General features: G+C 39.0%; 3 protein-coding genes across 6 annotated transcripts in view; 1 reads left to right on the top strand and 2 right to left on the bottom strand.

Annotated features, from left to right (window-relative positions):
* The first annotated feature begins 174 nt into the window (after positions 1–174).
* On the top strand, positions 175–6684 carry dusp26 (dual specificity phosphatase 26). Of its 3 annotated transcripts, none has more exons than XM_030149515.1 (4): positions 175–509; positions 827–1013; positions 1117–1328; positions 3211–6684. In XM_030149515.1, the coding sequence occupies exons 2-4, from the start codon at positions 835–837 to the stop codon at positions 3420–3422; spliced, it is 603 nt and encodes a 200-aa protein (XP_030005375.1). In that variant the 5' UTR covers positions 175–509; positions 827–834; the 3' UTR covers positions 3423–6684. The 3 variants fall into 3 exon arrangements, with proteins under 3 accessions (XP_030005375.1, XP_030005374.1, XP_030005376.1); XM_030149514.1 differs by having other exon boundaries at positions 175–514; positions 830–1013; XM_030149516.1 differs by lacking the exon at positions 175–509 and adding an exon at positions 550–645 and having other exon boundaries at positions 830–1013.
* Positions 6685–7375: 691 nt separating this feature from the next.
* Positions 7376–9973, bottom strand: ppiab (peptidylprolyl isomerase Ab (cyclophilin A)). The gene is made up of 5 exons (XM_030149517.1): positions 9809–9973; positions 9169–9199; positions 8146–8234; positions 7888–8060; positions 7376–7771 (listed from the first exon to the last, which is right to left on the bottom strand). Exons 1-5 carry the CDS (start codon positions 9875–9877, stop codon positions 7636–7638), a joined length of 498 nt encoding a protein of 165 aa, XP_030005377.1. The 5' UTR covers positions 9878–9973; the 3' UTR covers positions 7376–7635.
* A 1242-nt stretch (positions 9974–11215) lies between these two features.
* Positions 11216–20717, bottom strand: part of zmiz2 (zinc finger, MIZ-type containing 2) — a 22413-nt gene continuing 12911 nt past the window's right edge. For both annotated transcript variants that reach the window (XM_030148892.1, XM_030148893.1), the window contains exons 7-20: positions 20094–20306; positions 19738–19821; positions 19456–19633; positions 19230–19371; positions 18929–19007; positions 17890–18021; positions 17688–17793; positions 17279–17436; positions 17125–17192; positions 16971–17039; positions 16625–16866; positions 15626–15747; positions 14628–14837; positions 11216–13027 (exon numbers count right to left, since the gene is read on the bottom strand). In XM_030148892.1, coding sequence (XP_030004752.1) covers positions 12920–13027; positions 14628–14837; positions 15626–15747; positions 16625–16866; positions 16971–17039; positions 17125–17192; positions 17279–17436; positions 17688–17793; positions 17890–18021; positions 18929–19007; positions 19230–19371; positions 19456–19633; positions 19738–19821; positions 20094–20306 — 1911 coding nt within the window. In that variant the 3' untranslated portion in view covers positions 11216–12919. The remainder of the gene's footprint in view (positions 13028–14627; positions 14838–15625; positions 15748–16624; positions 16867–16970; positions 17040–17124; positions 17193–17278; positions 17437–17687; positions 17794–17889; positions 18022–18928; positions 19008–19229; positions 19372–19455; positions 19634–19737; positions 19822–20093; positions 20307–20717) is intronic.

Below are 20717 nucleotides of genomic sequence, written 5' to 3'. Positions count from 1 at the left end.
GCCGCAAGCAATTTCTGCAAAACTGCTGAGACCAGATCTTCAGCAAATTATGATTTGCTGAGACTTAAGCTGAGTATAGTAGTTTTATTGAAATGTGTTTTCCCAAGATTTTTTTTTTTTTTTTTTTTTACCAGCAGATGGCGACAAACACCTACAAAGATTGAAACCCAAAAGTCATGCAGACTGCAGCAGCAATAATTATTAAGAAATATAACAGGAGTGTTTTCTTAAGAATCCGACTGGTTCATACCAGAGCAGAAAACCTGGAGAATCTCCTTGTATTGCATCAGTGTCTACAGTACAAGTACCTCTTTAAAACAGCAGCCATGTTTGTGTAGTCATGTGTGAATAAGGGACTTGTTGAGAAGATGGTGAAGCGCTGGATGGAGGTGAAGATGTCTGGTGGATGCTCGGCAGCTGTCTCATCCTCCATCCACAGCAAATAAATGAGTCAACATGGCCGCGGAGAAGCTCTCCCTGTAGCATCCAGAGGTGGAAATTCAACAAAACACAGGTAAATCTGATACATGGATGGAGCATGACTGGATCAGCCTGCTTTGTTATCATTGTAGATAATGTGGCTTTCATGACAGACAGACACACAGACAGACGTTCAGCCAACTCTCGACTAAAACAAAGCCACAGGTATATATTTTGGTTACATAATATTAGATAGTGTAAATAATGGATGTGGCTCCATAATTCTTTTCCATTGTATAATGATCTAATGTATGTTATTATTTCTTATTATTCTTCTTATCAGAGCGTTGTGAGTGCATTATAATGTAACCGTCTTTCATTTCCCTTTCATTGTGTCTCATTTTCTCAGACTGAATGGCGTTTATGTCCCGGTTCTCTCGGTCCCGGAGCAGCTCCAGATCTCCGAACCGCAAAGACTCGGAGCGCGCCTCCCCAAACCTGTCTGTGTCCGAGCTGGAGCGGCTCCTGTGCACTGGGAAAACCGCCTGCAACCATGCGGATGAAGTGTGGCCCCGGCTCTACATCGGAGACCAGTGAGTGCATTAATGTACAGCTGTGCATTTTAATCTGGAGGAAGGTTTAAAAAAAAAAACCCCAAACAAACATGTGTTTGACTGGTGGACCTCCTCTCTGCAGAGACATAGCATCAGATCGCCGTGAACTGGCCAAACTTGGCATTACGCACATCCTCAACTGCGCCCAGAGCAAGTGGCGCGGCGGGGCGGAGTACTACGCCGGGATGAACATCACCTACTACGGCATCGAGGCTCACGACTCCCCCACCTTCGACATGAGCGTCAACTTTTATCCTGCTGCTGAGTTCATCCACAAAGCCCTCACGAATGGAGGTGAGTGTGTGGATATGTGTGCATCTGTCCCCACCTCCACCAGGAAATACCAAATAATCAGGGGGATTTTATGAATAATTTATCTTGATACACTGTAACAATGAGTGTTTTTTTCTTCAGCATGATCTTTATGAACTCATGCTGTACAAGTACTGCACATCATTTCAGTGTAGTGTAGGTCTTAGTCTAGTTTTCAGTCAGCTTAATTATTAATTAAAATATATATATATATATCCCAAAAAATACAGTATATGTATTTGAACGTGCAGAAATCTGGCAAAAACAAATATGATCGATGTAAAGCAAAAGGTTTTATAAATTGTTTCATATGATTTAATTTGTTGTTGTGCATATGATCATTTAAAGAGATTACTACCCCAAGCAAAACACAGAGAAAATGACTGAAGAGTAACTAGATAAGATAAGATAAGATAAGATAAGATAAGATAAGATAAGATAAGATAACGATACAATATTTATTACTTTATTGGTCCCCCAAAGGTAACATCCAAATGCTGTAACAGCACAAGTAGCACCAATACAGTACAATAAAAATAACTAAACCAGTCCAGTTGAATTGAGAAGAACTACTAAGAAAAATAAAAAAAAATAAAGAGAAAGATATAAAGATAAGAACTGGTGACTAAAAATTACATGACTACTACTACTACTACTACTAATAATAATAATAATAATAATAATAAAAGTGACAAGTGCTTAGATCTACATGAGAATACATATCATTAGCCTCATAGTATAACTGCCTAAGTCATACATTATATGGACAGAAGTATGTGGACATGTTGAATTCAGGTGTGTCTTTCTTAACAGAAGTCTGGGATACAAAACAATAATGACAAATGTCATAATATAGTTTTATATTGTGATAAATATTCTATTAATTATTGATATTTTATTTCTATGTATTTAACCTTTATTTAACCAGGTAAGTTAGTTGAGAACTGATTCTCATTTACAATAACGACCTGGTCAAGTGGCAGCACACAAACAGAATGAGTCACGGCACAGATTGCATGTACAAACGACAGAACAGATTAAATATACAACAAACAAACAAACAGGATGGACAGCAGAACCAATCACAGTACTGATGTTTATATTCCAATATTTTAGTTCATAAACATCAATATTTCCTTAACGTTTAATGGGAGATTTTTCTTCCTCAGTGAGATGTGAAGAAGGTAGATGGTTAGTTGTGGTTAAAAATTATTATTTACAGTCTGAGTATGAAAAATATTTTAGAAATTTAGAGGCAGAACATTTAAAATCATAGTCATGGATAAAAAAAACAAAGTCAGTGTTGAGAGAAATTAAGTAAAGACCATCTCTGAGATATTTTGGAAGCAAAGGTAACAATTTAAACAAATCTAATCAATGCAATGCAATGATATTTATATGATGATATTTGAAAGTAACACAGATTGCCTTAATGCCCACTATATTGATTATATTTTGAACATACATATGCATATGCATATATACATAATATATAAATATGGAAAAAAGAAAATTTGGACAAGCTACAAATAGATGGATAAACCTTCCCAGGAAATAAATTGCTGGATGCTCCAAATTTCCTGAAGGCAGAACCCTAGACTTTGCTTAATGTGTCTCTTCACATGGACCTTACATCTGTGCCTGTATGTATAACACACTTAAACAGGTAATCCAGTAGGTCACATTATAATAAAACAGAAAAAAAATCTTACTGAATAATGACAAAATGCTAAATGTAGGTTTAGTAGATCTCAATATACAAACAGTTTATGCATTTTTCAAGCCACATATAAAAAAGAGTGAATAAAACACACAAAACGTCTCATTCATTGGGAAGTGAATCACCTGTGATGTGTTTGTGCAGGTAAGGTGCTGGTCCACTGCACTGTGGGAGTGAGCCGTTCAGCCACTTTGGTGCTGGCCTACCTGATGATCAGACAGAACCTGACCCTAGTGGAGGCCATTAAAACCGTCAAAGACCACAGAGGAGTCATCCCCAACCGAGGTTTCCTCCGGCAGCTCAACGGCCTCGATGGCATCCTGAGGGAGAGCCGAAAAACCTCACCACAGAGCTGAGAGAGGGGCCCACTCATGCACACCCTGAGGTAGCAGCTAAGTCTGGTTTCACTGAGGGAGACAATGGCACCAAGACAGGAAAGGCCTGAGAACTTCAGACACCGTGGCCCTGAAGGGCAGGTGATGGGGTGGGGGGGTTCAACCACTGACACTAGCACCAGTACCTCAGTTTACTCATACTGCATTCAGTGTTTGGCCTATGATAAAGCATGAATGATAACATGAATGGGAAAACTCTGTAGTGAAACTCTTAAAGATTCAAGGGCAGCAGCTCTTCAAATACACAAACACAAGTACAGTATCTACGGAACTCAGTGCACTGACATAATTCATTCACAAAATTATAACTGACAGTTGGATAGTATTTGTTAGTCATCAATTTGGAGCAATCTGTGGGTTCAGGACCATCTAAGTGGTTATAATTTACTTTTAGGAAAAGTAAAAGAATAGTATATTGCTCCATGTTAGTATTTACAAGCCTCTAAAGGAGCCCTGAAGTGAATAAGTGCCGCACTTTGATCAAACTGAATTGCAGACAGATATTAAAAAAATAAGTGACTGAACAGAACATCCAATCATACAAACTCAAAACAGTGGGTCATTCATATCTCATAATTGTACTTCATAGCATACTTCAGTCTGTCTCATAGTAAGTCCTGTATTTGTTTATTCCAAACCCGAGCCAAGATGGCCCTGACGACCCAGTGAACCACTGGTTTAGAAGACATTTACTTATTTACATCAGTGTCTCTTCTTTCACAAGTTAACTTGTGCCACTTTTCAACCAAACTTCAGTCTATTCCACTCAGCTTAAAGTTTATTTTATCACCACTGCAACAAAATTTTCTGCATAAGAGTTACAATTAAAGCTTCAGTAGGCACTGGATTTTTTTTTGTTTTTTTTTTTTTTGGGGGGGGGGGGTTCATAAATTAATCTTTCAGGATAATGGAACTGAAGAGGTCTGAGAGGAAGTAGGTCTTTAATGGAAGGTTCTGCCCAGAAAAACAGGTGATTGACAGCTGAAATGACCAATCTCTGTTGAGAATCCACCCAGTGTGGTTCTACTGTGCTGCTTTTTCTCAGAAGCAACATCTGTAATATCACAGATTTAGCTTCAGTCAATATGGAAAAGCTGTAGAAGGACCATATGTATTTTCAAATTATGCTTCTGCCTACTGTAGCTTTAACACTTTCTGCATACCTTTAAACATTAACAGTGGCTGCTAAAACACAACAAGAAACCTTCAACTGGCTTTTTTTGTTCAGGAAATATCTGAAAATATTTCAGTATACAGTGCATACCAGATCCCAAACTCAGAAAGGTCTTGAAATGAGCATATATAGTAATTAAATGACTCAATCTCATCACACAGACTTTCTCTTCTCAGCTGCAGTGTTATATCAGACAGCTGGGACCTCAGGGTTGGGATTCAGGGGAAGGCACCATACTGACACCTGACTAAACATGGACTTTACTGTCTCTTCTGATCAAAGTGAAGGTTCATCCTGTATCATCAACGACCTCAGAACGAAGTCTTGCTCAGTGACTCTTCTCTGTAGTGAAAACCTTGCAGGTCTTCCCTCTACTTCTTGCATTCTGTAAGTGTCATCAAGTGCCCTGAAAAAGTCGCGTACTAGTTGTAGCCCAGGTTTAAACCAGCACAGTTATGTAGCCTATGAACCAGTATTATAACTATTGTAACAATCTGTGCACAGTCATGATCTGTGAAGAGTTTGTGAATAGAGACTTACAGTGTAAAATATAATTTTTGTTTAAAATTGGGTGTTGAGTAAGTTCAGTGCATTTCAGCCCCATGTATTTTAAATAATCACAGTCTTTCTGGACTTTTTATGTAATATTTATATGTGATGATCTAAAATTAATCAAGTTCATCTTACTCTAAAGAGGCTATTACATAACCTCCAGTCTGGTGTATCACTTCAACTTTGCAGTGACTGTTAGTTATCCAAAATAGAAAATTAAGGGATAATTTAATATGCCAGCACAACAGTTATGTGGGGTTGACGTGCAGTGGGAGACTATCACAAATGTGCCATTGCAAATGCTACCAACTGCCGGGATGATAGGAGGGTTCACGGTACGCTGTGCTGCACGCAGGTCTTGCAGAAACCACCCCTAGGTGTAAAAGTGAGGCTTCATTCTACTGAAAAACAACAGACAGTCCGAAGCGGAAATTAAAACCAGCTTACTAAATACCCTCGTGTTAATGATTACCTCAACTGTCATGTTTGAAGCGTACTTTTTGTGACTTGTGCTCTTTGTCTGAGCTGTTTCAACACCATCATGATAACTTACAGGTGAAAGGGGGACGGAGCGACAGATTTTTGCTTAGCTTTAACACGGAAAAAGCTGAATTTGTTTCTTGGTGCAGTCCCTTAATATAGAAAAGGATTGTTTAGCAGTTTCTTCAAATGCACTGATTCATTTTTCTGCCTAGAGTTAGATGATATTCTAGGTAGTGCTCCCTGTCTGTGCATTAAGTATGACATATGCTGGAGCCATAAAGCTGTTATGCTGCCTGATTCTAACTCTATTTTTAACTCTTGGATGAAGACGTAAAAGCAGGTGTAATGGTACATGTGTCTCTTACATGTTAATACTGACACAGTTCACTTGCTCCCATTTTTCTCGCAGACTTAAACAGAATCAGAAAAAAAAACAAAGTTAGTATTATGAGACGATTTAAAGGATCACCATTAGACACAGAGGGATACAAAAAAAAGTAAAAGCACAAATTAACATTTTTATATTGCTGGAATATATGAGTAAAACACAACATGATAAGCAGATGTATGAAGAATACTGTTCCTTCTTGGTTTATGAGTTAAGATATTAGCCTCATGGTTCCATAGGCTACTAAGTCACTATACTAACACATTATTTAATACCTGAACTATATTTCCATCAGAGCTTTGATTAAAGCAAAGAGTCTGACACAGTCTGTTATCATTGTATAAAAGTGAATAAATATTTGGATTACATCTGGGTACTCGGGGACGGTAATTTGAGTTTGAGGCTCCCCATCGTACCCCAGGATATATGATATTTATCCTGCTTAAAATAGACACGTTTTGTATTATATTTGAAGAGAAAAGTGAAAGTATGAAGTCTGTCCAGTGTGTTCATCAAAACACCTCCTGTGTTACATTTTGTGCCAGTACAACAGAGCCTTCCTTCACATCTCTGTTCCATGTCAAAATGTCCTAACTGTCAGAGGCACTTACAGAAAAAAAAAAAAAGTAACTTTCCACTGATACATTTCTGGACCCAGCCTCAACAACCATTATGATCTTTACCTTTGCTGTATTGGGTCTGTGTGTTTTGTATTTGTGGTTTTACTGTGCTGTGATTGATTGTTGGTCTGTTTATATTCTATTAATATATTAATCATTTTGTTACGGAGACATTTCTATGGTAAAAGTTATTTTGACTTTATTTTTGTATCACTCTCTTTGAGGTTCATTGTAGGTGACATTGACAAAAGGAGAGGTTGATGCCTTAATCTGTGTACTTCAAGTTGATTTTTAGACTTTTGTTTTTATTGTTAACTGACTACGCATTGATAACTTTGTTTTGATAAATTATGTACTTTATCAGAAATAAAATCTTCTCTCAGAGCTTTTGGATTCAATTTTTCAATGTTTATTCAGCATTAATGACGTTAGTTTTTGTTTAGTTTCATCCTGGTTCCACTAGAAGACACTCACATTATGGATAATAAACATGTTCTCTGCATTTTCGAGCTACAATGATCTCTAGTGGTGAAATGTGTCCACTTCTAAAACAAAAAATGTAAGCAGATATAGTCAAGTTCTTCATAAAGAGAGAGAACAAAATGCAGTGTATCTACACCTTGTATCATCTGAAATACACACTTTGATAAGAAGAGAAGGAAGAACAAGATCTTACATGAAATGAAATACACAAAGCAAATCTTTCATGTTTTTTTATTTACACTGTCACCATCATTTTAGTCAGATTTTGTTAGCAAATGTGGTCCTTGGTGGACAGATTAGAAGGTACAAAACATGACACAAAAAACATCAACACAACATACAAATATTTTTAGAGGAGAAAGTTGGTTCACTGGGTGTTTTCCTACTGAAACTGCACATATGCACAACCTTAAAGATTAACAGGGATGTTGATGGTAAAGGAGAACAGATATAAAGTGAAGGAGTTGTGTCACACTATTTTAGTTCCCCACAGTCAGCAATGGCAATCTTAGCTTTAGGAGTGCCGCTCTTTGTGCCCTGCTTTTCTATTGCCTTGACAACATCAATGCCCTCCACAACGTTGCCAAACACTACATGCTTCCCGTTCAGCCTGCAGAGGAGAGCGAGTGATTAGTATGGAAGGCCAACGTCTCAAACAAGATGAAACTATTAAAGAAACCTGAGTGCTACAACTGATGGCTCTGGACACAGTAAAGTGGAGCTCACCAGTCAGTGGAAGCTGTGCAGATGAAGAACTGGGATCCATTAGTGTTGGGACCAGCATTGGCCATGGACAGAGTTCCCATGCCTGTGTGTTTTAACTGGAAGTTCTCATCAGGAAACTTCTCTCCATAAATGGATTTGCCTCCAGTTCCATTGTGGTTGGTGAAGTCACCGCCCTAACAAAGACGGAGCAATCAAATGCACATTTAATGAATGAAACTAAACACTGGAAACAGGACAAACTTCTTGCTTTAGCTATACCTGACACATGAATTTAGGGATGACACGGTGAAATGTGGACCCCTTATATCCAAAACCCTTCTCTCCAGTGCACAGAGCACGGAAATTGTCTGTAAAATAAAAACATGTACAATATACTGGATCAGTGATCTTGTGTCCTATTGCACTTCTGAGTACTCTGTTAGGGGTAAAGCCATAAACTGAGCTTTTTGGAACATCTAGATCAATCCAGTGCTTAACTCTGGACTTTATTATTTTATAGTGCATTTATTTTGATTGTATTTATCTATTTACTCTTTGTCATTTGTTGTTGTACATCTATTCAGAATGATTTAACTAATGACCACACAGGGATGGGAGGTGGGTGTGGGAGGTTATAGTGTTATTGTTATAAGTGTTATTAAGTGTTGTAAGGAAAAATGGGATGTGCTGGTTCTGTGCATAATATAATCGCATACTCTACTTTTATATTCCCAATAAATACATCTTAGAAATAAAAATATGTACATGTCTTCAACAAAACATATACCAACAGAGGTTAAGGTCATGTAACTATAAACAATAAATGTTTAATGCTTTAATGATTTAATGCTTTAGTAAAATCATTACTGAAGCAAAACTGCATTAAGAACATGAGATGCACATCAGATACATATAGGCCATTATCTCTGCACTCACTGAGAATAAATGAGGTCACCGAATTTACAAAGACTATGTGGGACAATATCATCCCCTGTTTTAGACTTTACTTTTTATTGCACAAGCTCAGTGGCAGCTGCTACCGCTGCATATTTTCTTGTGTCCCTGTTTACATTCGCATTCAGCTCTGGACTGGCTATTCCTCCTCTTCTGAAAAAAGCTTTCACACTGTGCATCACCAACAGCCTCAAGCCATATTTAGAATAAAACCTCAGCTGTGGATTACGGACACATAGTTTCCCACAACCCAACATCAATCCACTTTGTCTATGTGGAAAAAATCTATGCAGCTCTATGGTTAATGCTATATTATGTAGTGAACTTTCCACATTTCGTCTGTCTTACCTGCAGTCTTTGGGACTACATCTGCACGGAGCTGCAAAACAAACAAATATTTAAATGAGTAGGAACTGAAGTCCAGGAAATAGCTGGCACCTATGCAGCAGGAAATAAATCACACCTGACAAGACCAGCGACAACGGTTAAAATTAAGCAAATCCCAAAGTACTGCCCAAAAATATGCTCACTGCAGGGCATTATGTGTGTACTACAGAATGCATCAGATAACCTATTTTCCCTTTATAACTGCAGTCCTACATTGCAATAACTAACCCACTCCTGTTAATGGGCGTTCCCATCAGAGTAGGACCAGACTCTAAGCTTTCTGGGACGTTATTCTCCTCACTAATATCAATATTTATTAACTGGATCCGTTAATTCAATGTTAAATATCTATAACATATTAAAGAATGTGGGCAAGATGGAAGCCCGGGAGCTTTGAAGAAAACTTGACGCAATATCTGTCAGAGATGCGGGCCTGCTGCAAATATACCTGCACATGTATGCCTTAAAAAACAAAAACAAAAACAAAAAAGTCCTTCCCTACTTTAGGTTAAAAAAAACAAAACAAAACAAACATCATGTCAAGCATTGCGTAAATAAACTTGCTTTCAATGAGTGAATAAATATGTAAAACAGGTCTTACCTCCATTATAATCCTGCCAGCGTTGGAGCCATCAATGGTGATGTCAAAGTAAACACGGGGGTTTCCCATCTTTAGAAATACGCCTGTGATATGATGGTGATGAAAACGCTCTTCAATGAATTCCTGTCAACGCGTCAGATACACTGTGTCTATTTAAGTCTGTTTTTATATGGCTCCTGCGCCACTGATGTGAAGGCTACAGGAAGCCAATCAGAACACTGGATTTCTAAGCGGCTCCCGTATGGGCCAATAGGACTGCAGGTGGGCGTGGCTCAAGGGGATGCTTTGGAGGTTGGTGAGTGAGCTCCATGGTAACCCGCCCGGGCGGAGGTGACTGGTCCGCTGGTGTGATCTGGTGAAGCTGCACATTTCAACAGTCCCGCGGTGTCGAGGTGAAACTATCTAACGCACCCATGAGGGATGCTGACAGAATGAGGTGCATGGAATAAGTGAGGCAGTCTGCTCATTTTTTAGGCATATTATCTGAGGATGGAAGTGGATATACACGAAGACTTTTTATCTCACTGTGACAATTAATGTTAGTGTTTGTTTGTTTTTTTTGTTTTTTTTAATAATCACCCCTTAAATGTGGTGAAAATAAAATCCGACACAATGCACAACATTTGTATTTGTCAGTGCCTCCTTTCCTTTCAACAATAATGCACAAAAGCCCCAGTAGACCTAATATGCACATATATTTGCTGCCAGTGCATTTTTTAACCCACACATTTCCCCTTGGATGTTGAGCCAAAGTTAATTTTGGACACTGGTGATAGTTTAATTAGATATGATAAAAATCATCCAGCCCCCACAAAAACTCCTTGGAGGAATTCTAGCCTTTGGACATGTATAGTTGATGACCCCTGCTTTCAGACATTACTTTTCATTTTCCTGAGGTAGCCTACAGTGTCCTACATAATGAATGAGACCTATTCTGCCACATCCTGCATGCAATGTCTTTTTTAAAGAAAGAAAAGAATTCCTGACCACCAAACTAGTTTGGAAAGGGGCCCGTCAAACATTTGCGCCCAGGAAACTGTGACACAATTTGAATCTGACTAGAGTGTAAGACCAGTGGTCTCATTTGAGTAACTTCTCTGCAAAACAGAAATAAGAGTTTTTAAATCACCATTTCATGGCTGATTTTTCTGTTAAAAAAATCAATTTACCTCTGTGTCTCAACAGGAATATCCTTGATAAACATCTACAACCCTTCTGTCGTTGATCTGTATGATTGTATATGTATACTATTTTTATGTATTTACATTGTTCAACCCTGATGATTTTACAGATGCAATACAGATTAAAAATACATACAGTAACATATTTGATGTCTTTCCATTCCATAAGAAGAATAAGATATTCAGCTGCAACCTACAGGCCTATTTACACCACGCATTAAAGTGTGTTATCAGCCAGTATATTTTTATTACATCACAGTGTCCAGATTTTATCAATACCTAAAACTTAGTTAACAGTGGCGTTTTGTCACAGATCACGAGCATGTTCTTTTGTACCAGTCAACGCTTAGTTATCGAAGTCACTGACATAATTCTGCACCAGAGCCAACAAAACAAAGTGGGCAAATAAAGTGATTTTAATTCTGAGTTTCAGGAAAGGGACAAAGTAACTGTAGGTACAATGACGATTATGATTAAAAAATAAATAGAAAATAATGGCAATTACAATGTGTTACAAAATATGTGGAATAGTTTACATATTAAAAAAAGCTTTTTCGCAAATTTGCATTTAAATAGTCCATAATTTCCAAATATAACATATTATTGTTGCTCAATTGGCAAAGAACCTTGTTTATCGTTGTCTTCTCTTAGCAATATTGGACCCCAAAGGGTTCAGTCCGAAAGTCATTCATAGAAAAGTGTCGGCTTTAAAAAGTGGTATTAAGAACAATTTTAAACTCGGCCTTTTTAACTGCATTAATGACTGTCCATTTTCTGTCACACATACAATTTGTGTGGCCTCAGATTTTTACCACTGCGTTATAAGTTTCTATGTATGTATACAGTGCTAACAATGATCCATTATCCAACTAATAACATTAATTTTTACCATGATTAACAATTCATTTTCATACACACACGTTCTCTAATGAAAACAGTTGATTATACAGTACATAAACCCGTGTCATGATGGGTTATACATGTCAAACAATTTAAAAACATACAAATAGCTTTCAAATGGCAGAAAATGCCATGACACACAGCTGTACTCATTTACAGTATGCTTGAAACCCCCCAAAGAGGACAACAGAGTGAAAGGTGGGAGTTGTATGTATTTCACAGTGCTGAAGGATGTAGCAAAATGAACCTCAGCTCTCTCCCAACTTCTTTTATTAAAAATATCTTTTACACACCTCGGCCTACTTTTTCTTCCTTGTTACCTTCGCCAAGGAGGTTATGTTTTCACCTGGGTCTGATTGTTTGTCTGTCAGCAGAATTATGTAATAAACTACTGCACTGATTTTAATGAAAACTAGGTGGAAGTCACTATATTTTGGAACAGATTCAGAAAAATAGACCTTTTTGTTTTAACTAACATTGGAATTGAATTACTTGACTGTGGCGGAGGTACTTCCCTTTACTTAATGACTTTCTAGTTCACTTAGTGATAAACATTTCTTCTGCCTGATCACTTTATCTGCCCTTATCTTACATCACCTTTGGATCTTAATGAGTCTGTTCCAACTTCTTCTTTCCAAACAAATATAATCTTTAAACATGAATCCTTCAGCCTGTGACTTGTGCTATAGTTTTAATTGCTGGTCTGAGGAGTCAGTGCCTACTGCATGGACTGTAATATCCTTCACAGACAGTGTTTACATGTACAAAGAGTGGTCCCCTCCTTTACCTGTACACCGCACTGAATGAACTTCAAGGTAAAGCAGGACACTTCAAAACGACAAAGATACACAAAAACATATGCACACACACACAAACTCATGCGCACAAAAAGACACTCGCGCATACACACTCACACACAGAAGTAGTGGGAGCCGACAGACTGTGGCGTCTTAAACTGATGTGGGTGGGGCTACAGCGAACAGAGAAGCAGAGGCTGGATTGAAAGATGACTGCTGTGAGAATGTGAAGGTCAGTTGTTCTCAAACAGAGACAGCAGGTCATCACTGCTGTTGTTGGGGAGGTCAGGGGGACCCAGGTAAGACAGCAACTCGTCGGGGTTGGTCAGCTCAGGAAGAAGCTGAAACAGACGCAGAAAAACAGGAACTTGAGTTTGGTCCCATGTCCAAACGGTTTTAAAACTCTAGCCCTGTACAAGTTAACCTCATCTCTGCTGTAAACACCACATAAAGAGATTAACCCCCGGCTTCCTACCACACTTGGAGCATTGTAGAGGTGGAGAGTTGTGTTTTTCTGGTTTTGCTGACTTCCAGGTCTGGTCAGTGTTCTTTTATTTTAGAGCAAGTATCATTGACAAGGAACCTACACAGCTAAAGTTTCAGAGCATGATATTAAGTTACAGCTTGTACCCAACTGAACACAACCTCTTCCACAAAAACTGGGTAAGTCCATGTTAGAGCCAGTGTTTCTTTTGTTGATTCTGGACTTTTTTCTTTACAGGGTACCAGTACAGGTCATGCTTACAACATTAATTGTGCTTTGTGTATTAGTTATGAGCAAAAGAAGCACAAATTCCGTCAAAAAAAAAAAAAAAAAAAAAAAAAAAAAAAAAAAAAAATCGCCATAAATGTGCCACACTGGAACTTTTTCTTACATAAATTACTGGGGGGGGGGGTTATGGGGATCAGTCATTGTCGGCAGTAAGTGACGTACCATCATTGTTTCTGGGTGATTGAGTGTAAGTAAACAAGCAGCAGTCATAAGCAAGATTGAGTGGGAAGCACGTGTTCAAGAAGCAAACTAGCATTTTTGAGGAAATGGGTGTAAATGGTTACTATTGGATGTGATAACGTGTCATCTTAGACCGGTGTCTGCTGCACAGGGTCAGTGACCAGTTCATCGCAGCCCAGGTAATCGACAATACTACGTCACTGCGTCACTACCAGTGCTAGAACAGCCCGTGAAGGAGGCAACATGTCGCGGACCAAGTCTGACTGACGGAGCAGTGACTCAGTACTCACCTGTACTTAAGAGGCTATGACGTAAGTTACCAGACAGAACCGCTAGTATTATACATGATCTTTTGAAATTGCTAGCAATGAAAAGTCACTACATGTGCCCTTTAAGGATATTAACTTGGGTCTACAATTTAATACACCAGGTGATGGTAATACACCTTTAATATGGATGCCACACTAACAGAAAACAGAATTATGAATATTACATTCCATTTTATGCAATTAGATATTTCTCAGTTCCTACATATCTTAAATATTTGACAATGAATTTTTTTTTTTCTTTTTTGTCTATATTAATTCCATTTTTGTTACTTTCTGCTTTGTTCAGCTCTAGCCCAAAGAGAAAGTATAGTTAAGTTCAGTTACAAAGGAAGATTGGAATGAATCCTCACTTTTTTTGCATCTATATTTACACATTGTGTTCATTAGTGATTTGATGTATGAACAATTATGACCGTCTCCCTGCTGTGCACAGCTTTTATAAAAAATAGACTTTTTGAACTGGGGTGTTTTTGACACGTATCCAAGATATTCTGCAGATTGTTTGGTGGAACCAAAAGCAGTGTCTATTAGCTCTGGCAGCCATGTTTTGGACCCGCAAGGTGACACAGACTAGGAGTAAGAAATTGTGAATTTGACAAGAAATTGTTTTTAAAGTCCAATGATGGTTCAGGAAAGGATGACTCCTGATTATCCACTCACATCTAGTGTATGATCAGCTCCATCTACCCCGGGTGCTCCAGGGCCTCCCAGACCAAATGAGCCTTCAGTCTGCATCCGGGGATTCTGGGTATTAGAGTTCCGCTGTGGTAGTGGGCTGCCAGCATCACCGAGGCCCTGGTTACCATGAACACCTGAACTGTGCTGCTGGAGGATGTTGTGGGAGTGTTCGATTCGCCCAGCATGAGGCGGCTGTTAGTAGAGCAGCAAAGACAGACAAAAACGAGACACAAAAATAAGGGAGGGTTGAATTTAATGTTGATAAAAGGAACAAAAAAAGTCATGGTAGTTCAAATGCTAAGCATTAGATATATTCCTTCTGGCCCTTTTTTAAGGACTGAACACCAGAAGTGTGTGACAGTGGAGGACAGACACTTTATTTGGTCTCTAGCAGCTGCATGCGACAGGAGTAAGCTTTTTGTTACGTGTGTGAGGGACTATATTTTCAGGAAATGCTGTCTCTTTCAGGTTCAGTTAAAGGCTCTCCACTGAACTCATAAGCCAGAAGGACAAGACAGTCAGTGTTGCTGAACACTGTAATACAACAGCGCTCTCTTTATAACACATGGCAGCATATGATACACAAAAAGATAATCCCTACAAAAATGACTGTTGGCTGCACGTCATTTGTGCAACAAACATTTGCAACAAAAATGGCTGTATTATATCCACTGGCTGAAGAAGTAGATCTAGTCCATTTCAACGGGGACAAGGTAGTGTATGTTGCATAACAGATGCTCCTCAGAGTTGAGTTTTATTTGAAGTGAGCTCATGCGTCAGAGCCTTCTGGGCATGCTCTATTCAATAGGCTGACTGTCATTGATGCCTACTCAACCATTAAGACAAATGTCCTCAGTGGACTAAACTGGAATGAGGTTGATCCTGTGGCCAGAGGCTATGCCCAGAAAGGGAGGGATACATGTATGTTCACTCATATATGCATTGTACCTTATGTAAGAGGGGAGTCAAAAGTGTCTAACCTGGTCAGACTGATAAGACATTGGGGGTGGTGGTCCTGAAGGTGCGTACTCTCCTAGTGTCGGGGTACCAGGTGTGTTGGGGAAGTCTGTGAATCCTGTTTGGTTGGAAAATCCCTGGCTCGCTACAGCAACAAAAGGAAAACAAATGTTACTTCCAGTCTGCAAATAAAAACAGGTCTGTGAAGGCTGTTGCATAATAGTGAGCAGTGTAGCATGGAAGAGAAAGTGCTTCCAGCTGTGGAGCAGGAAGACATCAGTTGGATGAAGAGAAGGGGGGGGGGTAGTCTTTACACTCAGATGGCAATCACTGGTGCTTTAGAGGTTGAATTATTGTTCTGGGTCACCTCCCATCAAAAAAAAAAAACAGTCCAACTGAAAGCCTTAATGTTTGTGTACACTATAAATACATTGGGGCCCTGCATCATCATAAAGAGGTTTATTTCACACAATGACCAGCAAACTGATTTGTTACATAGCGACTAACAATAGATATTAGCAGTTTTCAAATAAAATCTACTTATTTTTATTAAATATACAAGAAAATCAACATCAATATATGTTTCACAAAGCTTGCTTAGGGTTAAATTAGATCTTTAAAATACTGCTGAAAATTTTATATTATTAGGTTTCCACTGTAAGTTCTAACTTTAAAAATAATAGCTCAGAAAACAAAAACTGGTCTCAGTTAAAAAAAAAAAATACAGTTAGTTTGAAGTTCACTTTAATCAAAATTATTCATTAATTACTTTGAGCTTGATGTAATTCCAACAGTCATCCAGTTTCTGTTGGAGTCAAAGGAAATCAATTTTTGACATTTGTGATATTTTTTCCAGGAAGTAGAGGGTGGAGTGATATCAGCTAATTAATCACATATCAGCTTTCGGCTCCAAATTCCTAAATTGGTCTTTATAACTCATTCAGCTTTTACTCTGTACTATAACCCACGTGCAGGTGTGTGCATTACTAATTCACAGACCCTGACAGCGTCCCTCCTCTTACCTGGCCTGTTGTAGTCGGGGGTGTTCCTGCCCCCTGCAGTAACACTCTGGTAGGGAGAGGAAGCTGGACCCAGGGCAGCGATCATCTCCATCACATTAGGTAGGACCATGTGACTTGGGCTGACTGTGCGGCAGCGTTTCAGCACTGGCCCATCGGGCTCCTCCTTTATGTGCAGATCTGGTTTGACAGGAACCGGCCTCCAACCACAGACAGGATCTATGGTAATCTCCTCGTAGTCCGAACTGAGGATGGCAGAAAAAGACGAGCGGTTTAGTGACATAATACAGATTATTTCACTAATATGATTTTTTTCTTTTTTTTTTTTTTTTTACATTTCAGCACTCACTTCTGGATGTACACAAGAATCCCAAGCATGTACTGGTCGACCTCCAGTCCCTCCAGTAAAGCCGTCTTACTATAAACACAGAGAACAAAGAGCAGTTGAGATTTTGCTCTCACTGTGCATTAGACTGCGAAATATGTCAAGTCTCATAACGTACTTGCACACAGGACACCTCCATGTCCCTCTTTCACAATTTAGTTGCAAATAGGACTCCAAGTCAAAACACTATAAAAAAGACACAGGAGAATAATGAGTGGATTTGGATAGATACTGTAAAATACATCAGTGTGTTTGTGTTCATGTGACTTCACCTGTATGTGTCTGCAGTCGTGCCCCCTGGCAGGCAGTTGGATCCGTCTGAATGTGATTGGACATTTGAGAGACACTTTGATTGCTGTCTGCTCTACACCATCTTCTCCATTCAGCCCAGGGGTCCCAGGGATAGTGCCAGAGCTGAAATTTCTTTTTACTGACACAACAAATAAAAGAAACATGAGCAGGAGAGTAAGTAAGTAAGTAAGTAAAGCTTTATTGATATAGCACTTTTTAAAACAACATGTTACAAAGTGCTTCACATAAAGGAGAGATAGATCAAATCAAATCAAATTTTAAACCAATTTACAGAAACCCAACAGAATCCTCCAGGAGCAAAGAGCCCCGCCAAATTCTCATGCACACGCTTTAAAGAAAAATGAACAACAAACTTAGAGTTTAACTCACTCTTAGTGATGCAGTGCTCAGCTGGCAGTAGTCTCTTTTTCATCAACCCCTGGAGGACAGACCGGACAGACGGCCGGTGGACAAGCTGCAACACAAATAGATGGGACTGGGGACAAACAGAGGAAAGTAGAGGTTAAAAGAAAAACTCAGATATGGGACTTTTTTTTTTAGATGTTGAAGGTGTAACATCACAGATACTTACACAGCAGCAAGCTGTTACGGTGATTTGTACAGTATTACGTCCCGGTTGACACACTTGTTTCAGGTACAAAGGCTTGTGAGAGGTTTTGTTGTCACCTCTTTCAATGGACAAAGGTGTGGCATTGACACTCACCTAATACGGAAAAAAACAGGCAAAAATAACAGGTTTCATTTAGGTGCCCGTCTCTAAACAAATTTTGAGTATTTGACATCACAGACATGGTTTTTCATGAATTAGTTTTGTACATACTAACCCTTCATAGTATAATTCTAAGGAACATTACTACTCAAAATAACACACTTCAATTACTAACATCACTGTACAGTAATTTTAATATCACACAAAATATCACTGAAAAACTAGGCAAAAGGGTCCAAAATAACAATACATAGTTTTCATTATTGTAGAGAGAGATTAGTTTTCACAAGTCCATCACACAAACCATACAGATGACCACATTAAAACATGTACAGTATCATTAATTCTCCTTACCCAACCACAGTAGATTTTCACCATAGTTTTTAGAAGGTTTAGAGGCTGTTTGGCTTCTGATACTTTTAGTAAATTTTTGGAAGATTTGGGTGCATTGTTGTGGAGTCTGAAAGTCCTTCCACACATTTTTGGGGGAATATACATTTTAGAATAATATTGGACAATTTTTAGCATCATATGTGTAAAAAAAATGTGGTAAAGCATATAAATATGTAAAAAGCTTAAAAAACAAAACTTGATGAAGTTCACAAGGGACCAAATAGAAGTAATTTTTTAAAAATAAGTTTTGATGCTCTTCACATTTTATATTACTTTGCCTTAGGTGGTATTAAGAATGACTCAGGTGCTACAGCTGGACCTTGTAAAGGCACTGTGTATGACAACAAATAATCAGTGGTATAAAGTTAGTTTTTGCTGAGCTATGACAACAGTAAAAAATATGTTCTTGTCTTTTCCATCTTACAGTCCTGTATCTTTGATCACACAATAGCAACATAAACAGGTGCAAATATCACAAGGAGCCAAACAGACAGTGGATGATACTCACTTGTACGGAGGCAGGCCAGTTAGTGTTCATCTGTCTGTCCTCATGGTGGTAACACTTGAACTGTAACTCCAGATCAGGTCTGCAGGGGGCAATATAACACAACTCTCATTTCATGACTGGGTGGGGTTATCAAACATTCCTCATCTTGTGCCTTAATCACTCAGGAAGAGAAACAGAAAAGACTCCTTTGACTCTAAAAGTCAGTATCACATTAGACATTTAGTTTTATCACAGCAGTCTGCTTTCACCTTACACCATAGGTCGCAGTGAAAATATCTGAAGGGAAACGCAAGCTTCCTACCTCATCATAAGTGTTTTGTAGACTGAGTCTCTCAGCTGGAAGGCATGGTTACTGACAGCAAGGTTGTGCTCCAGTCTGAAGGGCTCCAACACGATGCCATCCCGTACAGGGAAAGTCAGGCGCAGATCGTCACTGGGGTTTCCTAAATGGAAAACGTCTTAAATGATAGATGTCGTATACTTTGCAGTTTATTGACTGGAGTGTTTATGCCAGAGTTGGGTTTTACCTGTAGAAGCCTGCTGAGCGGTGATGTTGGGCTTGGTGTCTGGTGGGAGGTATGGGGGTTTAGTGTCCTGGCCAGGGGAGAGGTAAGGAGGCATGGCGGTTCCAGGGGTCATTGGAGGGGTTGGATTACCTCCCATTGGTGAGGTGGGATACCCTGGCATCACTGCCCCCCTGCTTGGCTGAGAGATGGGGATGAGGAGCAATTAGACCTCAGTGTATGATTTGAGCACAACGGTTACCAAACCTTTAAAAGTGATGTGGGTACACAGAGTACACATCTTACCCCATTCACTGCAGCCTGTGTGAAGGCATTATATCCTCCTGCTCCTCCAGATGGCAGGCTGCCCTGACCATTGAAAGGCTCCGACTGGAAAACACAAATGGGAAACATGACACTGAGCTAATGATGCAGCTCTTTGGACCACCAAAAAACTAACAGTGCAGTGGAAATAAGATCAGAATTAAATAAAAAATATAAGATGAAAAGTTACAAAGCTTTTCCAGTGACAGAAACCAAGGTTTTAAAATACAAATGTTCATGCCAGTGGTAAGAAGGTCAATAATGACATAACTAATGATGAGGAATCATTACTCTCTTCCTTGTTGGTAGTTAAATGAAAGGGTAGAGGAAGTGGTTACCTTGTAATACTGTGGAGGATTTGGCTGGCCGGCTCCAGGGGGGAACTGGGCTGGGTTGTGTGATCCAGAATTGTACTGGCTCATGAGAGGCATGCGGCTGGAGGGATAAGAGGGTGAGGGGGCACATCGTTGCTGAGGACCAGTGGGGTACTGCAAAGGCTGGTTTGGGTACCCTGACATCCCACCAGAGCTGTACTGCTGCACTGGAAAACCCTGGAGAACACAGATAGGCTGATGCATGACTGGAAAGAACCAAAAATAGACTAACAACCATTTAGGCAAGCAGAAAACAGATCAATAAACAGTTACATTATGTAATTATTGATAAATATGCAATTATTTTCTAGATTATTTTTTCTGGACAGTGATAGAGGACACAGTCATGTCTTTGCATTGTATGTGTTCAATAACTACTAAAAACCTGAATATATTCATTTAATGTTCACATACAGTGTATATGATAGTGAGCAGCAAAAATATTACAATCACTATGTTTACATGTACACTATTACTCCAAATATGGCAATAGTTCTGAATTTTATACATATTATGTAAACAACGTTGTCTGTATGGATATTCTCAGGCCTTTTCTGAAAATTTCAGATCAACATGCGGGATATGTTT

Source organism: Sphaeramia orbicularis, chromosome 12 (assembly GCF_902148855.1).
Source record: "Sphaeramia orbicularis chromosome 12, fSphaOr1.1, whole genome shotgun sequence".
Lineage (NCBI taxonomy): Eukaryota > Metazoa > Chordata > Actinopteri > Kurtiformes > Apogonidae > Sphaeramia > Sphaeramia orbicularis.
Note: the sequence above shows the minus strand (reverse complement) of the source record. Positions and strands in the feature narration are given on the sequence as shown.

Excerpts from the sequence above, each read along its gene's own strand:
- dusp26 (XM_030149515.1), top strand. The coding sequence starts at position 835 with ATGGCGTTTATGTCCCGGTTCTCTCGGTCCCGGAGCAGCTCCAGATCT. Across the intron at positions 1,014-1,116 it reads CGGCTCTACATCGGAGACCA|AGACATAGCATCAGATCGCC; the intron begins GTGAGTGCATTA and ends TCCTCTCTGCAG. Across the intron at positions 1,329-3,210 it reads CAAAGCCCTCACGAATGGAG|GTAAGGTGCTGGTCCACTGC; the intron begins GTGAGTGTGTGG and ends GTGTTTGTGCAG.
- ppiab (XM_030149517.1), bottom strand. The coding sequence starts at position 9,877 with ATGGGAAACCCCCGTGTTTACTTTGACATCACCATTGATGGCTCCAAC. Across the intron at positions 8,235-9,168 it reads TGTAGTCCCAAAGACTGCAG|ACAATTTCCGTGCTCTGTGC; the intron begins GTAAGACAGACG and ends TTTATTTTACAG. Across the intron at positions 8,061-8,145 it reads TCCCTAAATTCATGTGTCAG|GGCGGTGACTTCACCAACCA; the intron begins GTATAGCTAAAG and ends CGTCTTTGTTAG.